Raw genomic sequence first — 12,185 nt, 5'->3', positions numbered from 1 at the left:
AACATAACCCTGCAGGCACGGGAGAATAGGGAGAGAATGCATCAAAGAGGGGTTGGTGGAGTGCTGGCTCAGATGAATAGGCATGCTGAGAAGAGAAGGCAGACTCTCATACATAAGAAAGTATCAGACAACAGCATGAGTAGCTCAGCTGCTAACGGAGTCTCGCCTCTGCAGCAAGAACCAGGCTGAACAAGCAGAAGCTCTTTTTGAGCCACTCTGGGAGAAGAGCAAAGTGCCCCCACACTCTCATCAGGGCTCGCAGCTCCCGTCACAGCACGGCAGTGGTTCCCAGGCAGCTGTTGAGGACAGCTGGGTAAGGTGACTCTCAGGAGAGCTGGCACCATCTGGCTCCAGCGCCAGCACAAGCAGAGAGCTCAGCAGCCGGGGTCCAGGGCAGCCAAAGCACTCGTGCCTCCCACCAGCACCTGCCGTGGGACAGCGGAGCCACCCGCCAGCTCAGGCCGCTTAGGGAGCCCGTTAGGACTGCCAGGGCTTGCTCCCCTCTGTCTCCAGCAGCGACTGCTTACGGCCCTGCCTCTCCCACCACCTCCTGGGTTTTTTCCTTTGCTTTTTCTGTTTGTTTTCCCACGCTTTCTCCTATAGCCCCTCATGGGCAGCTGGACATGAGGCCAGGCTTAGGCACTGGTGCCTCCTCCATACTCACTGTGCTGGGCAGGACCAGGGGCTCGCGGGGCTGCAGGCAGCCTGCAGTGGCCACGCTGGGGCTCAACACTGCATAGGTGAATCCCATCTTCCCACTGTTCCGCAGGGTGACCTCTGCTTCTGCAACTTTGTTAAACATCTGAAGAGAGCACAGAGCAACGGGGAGTTATAGACACAGGCCTGACGCTGAGAAATTCCTCTGCTTTCACTGGCTTGAGAGCAAATGAACACAAAGCAGGAGAGAAGCAGGACAGAGGAGATGGGGACACTTGGCTCTCCTGCGCTAACCAGGGGAACACACAGCCGTAAGTGCCTCCTCACTCTCCACAGGAACAGGTCATTATTCACCCTGAGGCCAGGCAGAATTGTTAGACAATCTCCATGCAACCCGGGGCAGCCAGGAACACCCAACCTGAGGAAAGCAAGGAGGAGACCTGCAGAGCCAGCCAAATCTAAGCGTTGCTGTCATCAGGCCTCAATCGTGCATCTTCTATGAGAAGGTCCACGTGCACAGCTCCAGTGCATCACTGAAGACTGCTCCACCATCTCTCTGCACCGATGCCTGAAGCCCTCTCTGACTTCCCAGCATAAACCACCTTGCACACCACTAACACTTATCCCTGCACCAATGCTTGGCTTTCCTAGCCCTATTTGTCCCTGCAGAGCCTGCTTCCTAGTGAGAACTATCACATCAATGGGGAAGCAAAGGCCACAGTAACTGCTCTCCTGCAAAACAGGCTCTGAGCAACCAGGTGAGAAACTCATGCTCTCTGTCCTGGAAATCAGTTTGCAGCAGCCCTGGTGATCCCCTCCAAGGGCAACAAACTTCAGCCCAGGCTGAAATACGTGCTGAAACACACGCTTGCTTTCAGTAGATCCCCATCCCAGTTTCACACATATCCCATGCACCCTCCTGAACAGGGGCGCTTTGCTGGACCAGAGCTTCTCCTGGGCTCACCTGCTGCTGCAGCTGAAGGGGAGCCTAAGAGACACCAGCTTTTATGGCTGGTCTCACTCAGTAAGGAAAACCCTGGGAGAACTTCACCTTGGGAAAACTTCACCTGTGTCAGGACTGGTATCTAAATCAAGCCAGCACCACTGCACCTCATGCCAATTGACACCACAACCCCTCTGGTTTGGTGAAAAAGGGGTTGCATAAGAGGTCAATCAATTAACTTAGAAAGACTTAGAAGCGCAGTGGCAAGGCAAACACAGAGCCCAGCTCCCTGCAGCCAGTGTCTAAGCCAGAGGGCTCACCACTAAAACAGAGGGAAGATGTTCTCATTCTTCCTCTGCTTGGAACCATGGAGGTGGAACCAGCCATCCTTGTCCCACTTGTCATAGACACTTGTGGCACTTGCTCTGTAACCCCTCTGAGCTCAACCAAAGTCTCCGGAGCAGGGAAACCCTTCAAGGACACTGTCCTGGAGAGGTACCCCTGGGAAGGCTTACAGACCTCTTCCTCCTCTCACGCCAAACTTGTCGCACTTTGTTATTAAACTCAATTTTCTTTTTCTCAGTGAGGGCATCATACTCTTCCTCATCCATGTCCCAGAAGCATGCTTCCTCACTCTGGGCAGCTTCTTCCTGCTCCTGTCCTTCATCACAGACTAGAAGAAGAACCATTAGTGACTGCAAGCAGAGCTGGCTGTGCTGCACAAGCCACGAAGATTCACAACTCCCTCCCGACCCAGCCCACCATCCTGCCAAGGAGATACTGGGGAGCTCATAGCCCTGCCCCAAATTCAGATCATCCTTCAAACCCTCACCAGCCAGCGAGTTCCCGTGCCTTGCCTGGCTCACATGCACCAGTGCCATGGACTGCTGGCTGGTGGCTAATTATTGAGCCACAACCACTCCCCCAGGCTCCAATTTTAGAGACCAAGGCCAGCGTTACAGCCTCAGCTCTGCTGTATTTTAAGCAACCATGAGCTGAGCACTGCCTACCCTGAGGCAGAAAGTGGAAGAATTAATACAAACATTTCTTGCAAATCATACTGGTAACACAAATGCACATGGAAAAGCTTGCAGGCTCAAAAGAGAATAGTTGAGAGGTGTGGCAACGAAGAGCCTCACCTTCCTGCTCTTTCATGGCTGTCTCCCTGGCTTTCCAAGTAGCATAATCCTGGTACAGGTTCACAAAGTAGATACGAGGTCGATTTCTGACAGCTTTAAGCAGGCAGAGGAAAGCAGATGCCATGCTGCGTGCAAAGAGGGTCTCCAGGCCATCAAACACCACTCCCTGGTAGCAGTCGCTCAGCTGAGAATGAAGTCAAAAGGGAAGAGGACGTCAGCTATCACACGCACTGGGTTCGAGGCTGGTCGGCAAACCCAAACATTGAAAGACACCAGCCATCACTGCTCCAAGTGCATCAGCCGAGACGAGCTTTGCTCTTTCCCTGCACGCCCAATACGGTTTCACTCAAGGATCTCTGCCCGTACCCCAGCACTTTGCCAACAGCAGGCGTAGTTCCCTTCCTCTCCCAACCACACCTCGCTGCCTGTCTCACTGTAGCAGGAACGTATCATCGGCCCCCACCCCACATACCTGCAGCCTTTCAGAGAGGATGGCCACCAGCACGTCCTCAGGCAGCACACAGCCCACAGAGCCCGTCTCTCCTGCTGTGCTACCACCGATGCTCAGCTGCTGCGGGGCAGGAGTGCAGCGAGAGGGAACAATGGCATAAGAACTGGAAAACTCCTGCAACACGGAACACCACAAGAGAAATAAAACGCTTTGGAAACTCCTAAACAATTCTAATTGCTGAGCTTAGAGCTGGGGCCTCTCACTAGTGGGAGACCAGACCAGAACTGCAGGCCAGCAGTGCCAGGGGACAGCTCTGGGGGTCACATCCCTTGGCCGTCACAGACACAAGCTTGTAGGCCCCCGGTGCAGCATCCTGCAGCCATGCTAGCCAGGACTGCACTGTGTCAACACCCTGTAAGGCCCAGGAGAGCTCTGCTGGAGCATGGGGGGTTGTGCGTTTTGTACGCTGAGGGTGGTGAAACACTGGAACAGGTTGCCCAGAGAGGAGGTAGATGACCCATCCCCGGAACCATTCGAGGTCAGGTTGGATGGGCTTCTGAGCAGTCTGAACAAGCCGAAGACGTCCCTGCTCACTGCAGGGGGTTGGACCAGATGACCTTTAACAGTCCCTTAAAATGCAAACCATTCTATGATTCTCTGATTCTCAAAATCAAAAGTAAGGTCCTCCACACTGACCAGTGCCAGTCACGCTTCACCTGCTGGATCTGTTTTATGCTCTTTCTGAGACCGGGATGTGTGGCCATCCCTCTTCCTCCTGCCTGATGTGGTGCCCATCTGGACTTGGACCTGACGGGCCTCAGGCTGCCTTTGGAGATGGACTGGCTCGCGTTCAGGCTGTGCTTGGCCTCCACACTGACCCTCTGCCAGAAGGAGACATCCGCACCTCGATCTGTGGAGAGAACAGACAGCTCAGCCAGGCTGGGGGTGGCTCTGTGCTTTGGGGAGCACTCAGGACCCAGGCCCCTCTTCCCCTCCACCAGCTCCCAGCCCAACCACCTTCAAAGTGTGTTCCATTGCCCCTAGAAAAAGGAACATGGGCCAAGAAGCTCAGGGACAGGAAAAATACCGCTCTTCAAACAGTGACTGCTATTCAATAACCAGAAATGCTTTATGAAATGGCTTTGCATCTCTACATGCCACACCCGTGCTCTTTGAGACCCAAGAGCAGTCAGACTTCTCTGGGGCAAGCAGAAGGGGATGGTGCTGGTGGTTTTCTGAAGCGCTGCTCCAGGTCCAGCGTCTTCACTTACTGGAACTGTCTGTCTCCTTGTGGCTCTGCTCGGAGGTAGCTGCCATGGACAGCTTCCGTGCACGGAGTCCAGCCAAGCTCCACTTGTCTGAGATGGCTTCTGTCACCACAGCGTCAACGGACAAGCAGGCAGCGCCATAGTACTTGGACAGGGCGATCGCTGCTGACGTTTTTCCTTGAGATAGAGAGGAAAAGTACTTGGTGACACTTGCGCACACAGGCTCTGAAAAGCACCCAGGCAGGATTTCAGATTCTAGAGGACAGTTGGAAAGCGAGTGCCCCTTTAGGGAAGACCACAAGGGACACAGATTGAGCATGGCTGTAAGTGTTGTACTCTAGAGCCACTCATCAACAAAGTGCCGTAGTCCAACAGGATGCATCTCACCCAATTCCCCTCCCTCCTTGCAGCCAAGGGCCGTGGCTCATGTACCTGTAAGGGGTGCCCCATGGACAATGACTACAACTCCTCTGCGCTTTTGGGCTGCACGACCTTCTGCAGAGATATCAATGCCAAGGTGGCGGGCGATGGCTCTGTAGACAGGGCTGTCATCCTGTTCTCCTGCAGCCTCCTTGCTGCCAGTGGTGCTCTGCTGCTGCTCTGCTGTGCAGAGCCGAGTAGAAAAGTCAAACTCCTGACCACCTGTGATCCTGATCATCCTCCCTGTCCCCTCAGACCCCTGGGAAAGTAGGCCGATGAAACCAACATTGCACCTGAGGTCTCCCTGTGCTCCTCCTTTAGGCTTTGGCAGATCAGGGTCTGCCCTAGATGCTGGCAGAAGTGCCTGGTCAGAGTAAATGGGGTGGCAGAAGGAGGAAAGAACAGGCATCTGGCAATATGTAAAAGGACCGGGCCAAACCTCCTTCCACCAACCGTCAACACGGTCCTCACGAGAGTTTTGTCCCAGGTCCTGCCAAGTTAGGGGGCGGACAGGCAGGACCGGGCATTTTACACAGTCCCAAGGGAGAGGCTCCATTTGGGGACTAAGTGATTATCCAAAAGCTGGATGCTTTAGGAACGTTACACCAGGAGATGTGGCTGGGATCTGAATTCACTCTAAGAGCATTTGCAAAGAGCTCCCAGCTCTGCCCTTAGGAGGTCACTAAAAGCCATCTCAGCTTGCAGTGCCACAGAGGGCAGAAAGCGTACTGCCCTGCCTACAAAAGGGGACAGCACCACACTGACCCCAGTAACTCCTCGGGGAAAAAGGTTCTCCTTTGGCAAAACTGGGGAAAACCTCCCTGGCCTCTCCCTTGTCCCTGCCCAAAACTCTTCTCAGGATCCCACAGACGTCATATTGAAGGGTGGATTCAGGGCCTACAGGAGTGAAGGTGGCACCGGGCTGCAGCAAAGTGATGGAGGTGACATTTAATTCCTTCACTGAGGCCCTTTTGCCACAATGGACATAAAAGAGCTGAAGAGCTTAGGGTTACTGCCTGCCCCATGCCTTTTCTCAACACTTTTCTCCTCCTCTTCTCCACATTCAGGTTTACAGTTCACCTTGGACTGGCTTTTATGAACTATTAAGGAGGGAACGATTGCGCTATGGGATGACCTGGTGGGAATGAGCCCAACAGAGGACTTTCTTCGTTCACCTGACGGAAACTGGGTGCCTTCGAAGTTTCCTGAGGAGGAAGGACACGGGGAAGGAAGAAGTGGGTGAACACAGCCAGGCAATCTGCTCTTTGCCATTTGCCACTTTGCAAAGGGTGTTACAAGCCACAGACTTTCATCTGGGAATTCCTCCACCACATTGGGGAATGGGCAGTGGCTAAAAGCATGGGTTTTCCACGGAGAACAGGGTCATGAAGAGGTCAGGGTGTGTGGGCTGACACAGTGGGCTTTACACTCAGGACAGCCAATGCCAAAGCCTCACCATTGGCCTGGCCTGCTGGCTCCCCTGTTTTGGTCTTTGTCTGCTCACCCTGCAGCCTCTTCTGGTCCTGGTAGTACTGCAGCACCTCCAGGGGCAGCTTCTCACCCGGGGCGCGTGGAGGCAGCAACAAGGTGTTTTGGCAGTCATAGTCCTTAAGCATCCGCAGGATCTGTGCGCATAGGGAAGAGAAAGCATATACAGGATGTGTTTCTTGACCTTCATTGCATGAATGGCTCCCCAGCCACCCGCTCCCACCTTCCTTCCTCCCAACGCCACGGAATATTCAAGCCCCTCCACAGCCTGCCAGCAGAGCTTGGCTGACCTTGACACATCACCAGGCTTTGTCCTGGGGAGGCCTCCATCTTCCTGGCACCAGCCTGGGAGAACGCTGGAGCACTGTGAAGCTAAGGGCCCATGGCCCTGGGGATCAGAGCTTCCCTCTCACCTCCTCCTCCTCGAGGTACTCCTGGTCAAACTCCAATGAGTAAAACTCGATGTGGAAATTGCATGGGTTCTTCACCACCACCGTCCCCTCCACCCCACAGCTGCACGGCATCAACGGTCCCAGCTCAAGCACTGTGGGGCTGAACTCCAGCCGTGGCTCTAGGCCATGCCCTGAGACCTGCAGCTGGAGGGACCGGCTGCTCTGGCAAATGTTAATCTGCAGGATGTTTTTGTAGGACTTCTGAAAAGAGAGAAATGGAGAAAGCTCCTCCGTGAAGTTCCAGGTGACAGGGTCTCAAAATCAACCTTGCCCCAGGATCAGGGGGGCTACTAGTACCATTTAGTGAATGGAAAACAGGTATTTGTTTAGAGGAGGGGCTACAGCATCTGCATGCTGGCTCTGAATAATGGGGACAGGTCCTGGTGTGACATGTAACTGGATTTTTGGGTGTTAGATGGTCTAAAATGGTCAGATATTTTCAAGTAGTTATGAGGGAGTGCAATGCTCAGGGGGAAGGTCCTCAGGGTTGTGTTGCCTGGACACAGTCTTGGCACTGCTGCATCAGGCAAACGTCAGCTACACGAAAGAGGCAGATGCACTCCCGCTGGATAGAAATAAGGGCTTTACTCTCTGCTCCTTCCCTGCCTCTGGTCAAAGCCAGAGACAAGATGTTTACATCTCTGCCAGCAGTTAAAACATCCCTGGGACTGCTCCAAGGCATGGAAACACTTGTGTCCACACTGCTACATGCTGCCACTTTCCAAGTCATTGTGGCCACATGCAAAGTGACTTTGGGAACACTTGCTCTATCATTTATGCTGACTCTCAAACTGCCTGGGAGTGTGCAGGCGGGCTGGGCCACAGCCACAGGGGCTGCTGGCAGCGCACCGCTGCGAGTGACTCTTCTGCCATGCCCAGAACAGTGTCTGGTGGCCGTTTTGTCTGTGGGTGCCAGCAGCAGGACTAGCCTAGCACAGCCCTTCTGAGGTTATCATCCCCTGTCAGCATACCAGCCGCTCTGCACGAGGGGCTTACAGCCTGCAAATGCACCCACGCTAGGAGGAAGAGGAGAGAAAACAGCCTGACTTCCCCCCGCGTGCAGAGAGGGAGCCACACTGCAGTGCCCTGATGCTGTCTGTGCAAGCTCCCCATGGGGATTTCAAAACGCCTCTCAGAAGAGGGTGCTGCAGGGGAAACTGAGGCACCATGGGTTAGGGGCTTGCAGAAAGCTCCACGGGGCAGCAGACCTCTTCTCCTGCTCCCCGGACTGGGCTCTCACTACCACCCTGCCCTGACAGACCTCCCAAAATGACAATCGCCAATCTCACCTCTTCTGTGGGTGAAAACCTGACTTGCACATTGCATCCCTGTCCTGGCGAGAGGGCTCCAGACAAGGGCAGCGCAGTGAAAACACGGGGCTTGCTGTTCAACTCCTGGAGCAGCTTCTTATCCACGTTCCTTGGCACACAGTTCTTCACCTGAGCAGAAAACCAACGGTGGGAGGTCTCCTTGGTCTGGGAGGACAGACCCTCATTCCTGCATCGCTCTGAAACGCTGTCATGGCGCCAAGAGCATCTATATTCAAAGCAGCCATGGCCACCACTGGCCTGGAACTGGACAGCAAACACGTATGCAGGGCGAGCAGATGGGAAGGCACTGCTCTCCGAAGACGAGCAACACGGGAAGGTGGCAGAGAAGCAAAGGATCACCTCATGAACAGGTCCAGGTGAACCAGCCTTGCTCTGGACCCTCAAAAACATCCTTGAACAAGCTATAGGCCAAGTGCTCAAGCAGTCACAGGGGCACAAAAGGCAAAAGAGCCAAGGAAAATGCAACCAAGAAGTTACATGTTACACATTATCTGTGCTTTACCTTCTCCACAGGCTCACTGATGGTGATGAACCATTCACAGGGAACCTGCAGCTGATTGTGGAACTGGACAGTTTCTTCCTGGCACTGCCCAATTGGGACTGCAGAGAAGTCCAGCCTGTCCTTGGAGAGGCAGAGGGATGGCATAGTCACGTTGGCGCGGAGGCGGACGTGAAACATGGGGCCTTCTGCTACCTAGTGAAGGAAAAGAGCATCCAGCTGAGAGTCCAGGTGACACCTACTGCTGTCCCTGACCGGCCACCTGCCCTGAGAAGGGCTGCGGGCACAGGCAGGTGAGGAAGCAGGTGGTACCTCAATAGGCAGCGGCACGTCCACCTCTCCCAGCGGCAGGCTGGCACTTTCTGGGTCAAAGTGCACTTTGAATGACTCAGTCTCAGAGCAGGGCAGGTCTTCCACGTGGTCTGGCTGCACTCTGAAACCTTGAACAGATGAAAATAAAGGTGCTGAGACACACAGCCGACATGAACATGTCACAAGCATGTTAAGCTCAAGGGTGCCCTGGCTGGCAGCTCGGGAGGACCCCTTTGCACTCATGGAGCAGCCCACCACTCCTTCTTCCCTGTCACAGCACAAGGAAAAAGGGTTTTCACAGGTAGAAGCCTGCTAAGAAGGACACCTGTCAGCTGAGAGGCTCCAGCAATTCCTTCATCAGGCATCCTAGGGAAGGATGCATAGAACTCTCCAAAGGAGAACGTCCAGCTGAGATTCCCCCATGCCGTGTGCTCCCAGGAAAACAACTTAGAGGAGACCCCTGACCACCACACAGTGAGTTTGGTGGTATTGCAGCCTCACCGCGAGGCCCGTTTCAGAAGCCTTGTTCAGCACAACAGAGGACCTCACAGGCTGTTTTCTCAATAAAGGCTGAACAGAAGGGCCACGACATTATGAAATTTGAACAAAGCACTTCCCAGCCAGTAGGGGTCCATCTGTTTGCAACACAAGCCCATGGAATCCACAAGGAAATGCAGATGCTGCTCATTGTAGCAAAGAGAAGATGCTGAGAGCTGACCAAGGCAGTCCCCCTATCCAGGCCCTACAGTGAAGGCAGGCCAGGTCTTTGGGCACTGCTCTCCAGGAGAACTCTGTCTTTAAAGCACCAAGCAGGGGCTCTCAAGAAGGACAAAGCTAGACAAACAAGCACTCAAAAAGCTCCCCATGTCCAGTGGCTTAAGCTAATCTGTCAGAGACAGCTCCTTCAAGTCCATGTGAAATCTCGCCAGTAGTGGTTACCTGTGCTACGCAGGACCCTTCTGTCAGTGCAGAAGGACACAGGAAACCGCCCGGTGTTGGTGACCTTCACAACATGCGTCGGATACTTCCGAGAATGACGTAGCCAAAGTCTAAGATGTACTCAGGCAGCTCAGCTCTGAAAGAAGGAGTAAGGACAATCCTTAAACCACAGCCTGGGTAAATTTCTAAGTAGACAGAAGAAACAAATAAAGTGGATCTGTCTTTATTCACTGCTGTAAAAACTCAACCCAAGCCTCTGAAACCAAAGTCCTGGCCACCTGGTAATAAGGCTTTGGCAAGTCACAGGGACTGTGAGTCCAAGGTTTTACAAGCTACCCACGGGACAATATAACATGACTTTAAAATGGATACTGGTCACAGTTCCTCTGCTAAAACAAGTCATCCTAGGTAAATCCCCTGGCCCTCCACTGGTCTCAACGAAACTGCTAAGCCTGATCTACAGGCCAAGCTTGAAAATGGTTCAGGACCTTGTAGTAAGATTTACCTGCACAGGAAATCTTCACTCGTTTGCAACCAGACCTGTCCCCAAAGCAGCACCAGTAAACACAGTCATTAACCCCCACAGGATTCACGGGAAGGTCCTTTTCCAGAGCCATCCCACTCAGGAAAACACATGAACTGGAGCCCACCCTGCTCGTGCCTCATCACGACAGAGCAAAGGGAAGGGCCAAGCTACCCAGGGAAGCCCTGCAGTCCCACCAGCATCCAAGCCATCTGGTTTAGGGTTTGTTAGCCTGTGCGATCCTAAGCTCTTCTGGCTTAGCGTGGTCTCTTCGGTGAAACAGATGTCATCTTTGAGTTGCCTCTTTCAGAGGTGGTGTCTGTGCTGTCTAGAAGGGCCTGATGGTCTGCACTGGGCTCCCTCAGCTCTAAGAGCAGAACCCAACATCTGTGGGGAGCTGAGCACATCCAAAGCTCAAGGTGGCAGTGTGGAAGTGAGGACACTCATCCACTCACAGGGACCATGTCAAACTATCAGGATCAGGCCCTTTCTGTTCTCCCCAGCTCTGGAGACACACGGAGCTGTAGGGAGCATTCCTGGGTGTCACCCTCAGGGCACACGGAGACAGAGTATGGCAGCCCCTACTAACTTGAGAAGCCCGCGGTAAGCGTGCTGGTCACAGGCAGTGTCCTCTGGGGGACCGGAGGCCAGAGCTTTCAGCTGCTCCAGGGTATGTTCTTCTACCAGCATCTGCTCCATCTGCACCTGTAGCTAAGGCTCCAGCTGACGAAATGAAAGACAGGGCCTGGTTAGCAAGGGTTGAGGACAGCTGGGTAAGGTGACTCTCAGGAGAGCTGGCACCATCTGGCTCCAGCGCCAGCACAAGCAGAGAGCTCGGCAGCCGGGGTCCAGGGCAGCCAAAGCACTCGTGCCTCCCACCAGCACCTGCCGTGGGACAGCGGAGCCACCCGCCAGCTCAGGCCGCTTAGGGAGCCCGTTAGGACTGCCAGGGCTTGCTCCCCTCTGTCTCCAGCAGCGACTGCTTACGGCCCTGCCTCTCCCACCACCTCCTGGGTTTTTTCCTTTGCTTTTTCTGTTTGTTTTCCCACGCTTTCTCCTATAGCCCCTCATGGGCAGCTGGACATGAGGCCAGGCTTAGGCACTGGTGCCTCCTCCATACTCACTGTGCTGGGCAGGACCAGGGGCTCGCGGGGCTGCAGGCAGCCTGCAGTGGCCACGCTGGGGCTCAACACTGCATAGGTGAACCCCATCTTCCCACTGTTCCGCAGGGTGACCTCTGCTTCTGCAACTTTGTTAAACATCTGAAGAGAGCACAGAGCAACGGGGAGTTACAGACACAGGCCTGACGCTGAGAAATTCCTCTGCTTTCACTGGCTTGAGAGCAAATGAACACAATGCAGGAGAGAAGCAGGGCAGAGGAGATGGGGACACTTGGCTCTCCTGTGCTAACCAGGGGAACACACAGCCGTAAGTGCCTCCTCACTCTCCACAGGAACAGATCTTCATGGCAGCATGCAGAGGAGCAACACTGACCACATGAAGATGAGGGAGAAATAAACCAAGAGGATACAAGTCCTCTGCTTGCTCTAACAGCTGAAACAAAGAAGGCAGCATCAAGGAATGGCACAAAAGCCACCCACATACAAGTATTTGAAGGGCCTGCAGTGACAGCAAAAGCAGAGAGCACAACATGTGCAAAGCCAGCAGCCAGAAATCGGTGGGATTCTTAACTGAAAATGAGTAAAGCAGGGATTAGTCAGGGATGTTCTCTCCAGCTGCAGCGACTGGGAAGCCCAAGTTAA

The 12,185-nt window shown here is 54.0% G+C and overlaps 2 protein-coding genes across 2 annotated transcripts; both read right to left on the bottom strand.

The window, feature by feature from the left end:
- Positions 1–1,827: 1,827 nt before the first annotated feature.
- LOC138729393 (hydrocephalus-inducing protein homolog) lies at positions 1,828–3,573 on the bottom strand. The gene is made up of 4 exons (XM_069873605.1): positions 3,535–3,573; positions 3,212–3,364; positions 2,740–2,923; positions 1,828–2,261 (listed from the first exon to the last, which is right to left on the bottom strand). The coding sequence occupies exons 1-4, from the start codon at positions 3,571–3,573 to the stop codon at positions 2,074–2,076; spliced, it is 564 nt and encodes a 187-aa protein (XP_069729706.1). The 3' UTR covers positions 1,828–2,073.
- Positions 3,574–3,671: 98 nt separating this feature from the next.
- Positions 3,672–11,684, bottom strand: LOC138729294 (hydrocephalus-inducing protein homolog). Its single transcript, XM_069873381.1, has 12 exons — positions 11,547–11,684; positions 11,224–11,307; positions 11,012–11,133; positions 9,986–10,035; positions 8,961–9,088; positions 8,652–8,843; positions 8,108–8,257; positions 6,780–7,019; positions 6,335–6,503; positions 4,891–5,061; positions 4,462–4,635; positions 3,672–4,100 (listed from the first exon to the last, which is right to left on the bottom strand). The coding sequence occupies exons 1-12, from the start codon at positions 11,682–11,684 to the stop codon at positions 3,838–3,840; spliced, it is 1,881 nt and encodes a 626-aa protein (XP_069729482.1). The 3' UTR covers positions 3,672–3,837.
- Between the last annotated feature and the right edge of the window lie 501 nt (positions 11,685–12,185).

The sequence above is a fragment of the Phaenicophaeus curvirostris genome, chromosome 20, assembly GCF_032191515.1.
Source record: "Phaenicophaeus curvirostris isolate KB17595 chromosome 20, BPBGC_Pcur_1.0, whole genome shotgun sequence".
Taxonomy (NCBI): Eukaryota; Metazoa; Chordata; class Aves; order Cuculiformes; family Cuculidae; genus Phaenicophaeus; species Phaenicophaeus curvirostris.
Note: the sequence above shows the minus strand (reverse complement) of the source record. Positions and strands in the feature narration are given on the sequence as shown.

Bases quoted from the DNA above. Each gene is read 5' to 3' on its own strand.
- LOC138729393 (XM_069873605.1), bottom strand. From the start codon at position 3,573: ATGGCTGCAGGATGCTGCACCGGGGGCCTACAAGCTTGT. The intron at 2,924-3,211 runs GTATGTGGGGTG...CTTCATTCTCAG, and splicing joins TCCTCTCTGAAAGGCTGCAG to CTGAGCGACTGCTACCAGGG. The intron at 2,262-2,739 runs GTGAGGCTCTTC...TCTGTGATGAAG, and splicing joins AGCCATGAAAGAGCAGGAAG to GACAGGAGCAGGAAGAAGCT.
- LOC138729294 (XM_069873381.1), bottom strand. From the start codon at position 11,684: ATGTTTAACAAAGTTGCAGAAGCAGAGGTCACCCTGCGGAACAGTGGG. The intron at 7,020-8,107 runs GTGAGATTGGCG...CTCTCTTTTCAG, and splicing joins GGTTTTCACCCACAGAAGAG to AAGTCCTACAAAAACATCCT. The intron at 5,062-6,334 runs GTGAGGCTTTGG...GGCTCTGCACAG, and splicing joins GCCAGCAGGCCAGGCCAATG to CAGAGCAGCAGCAGAGCACC.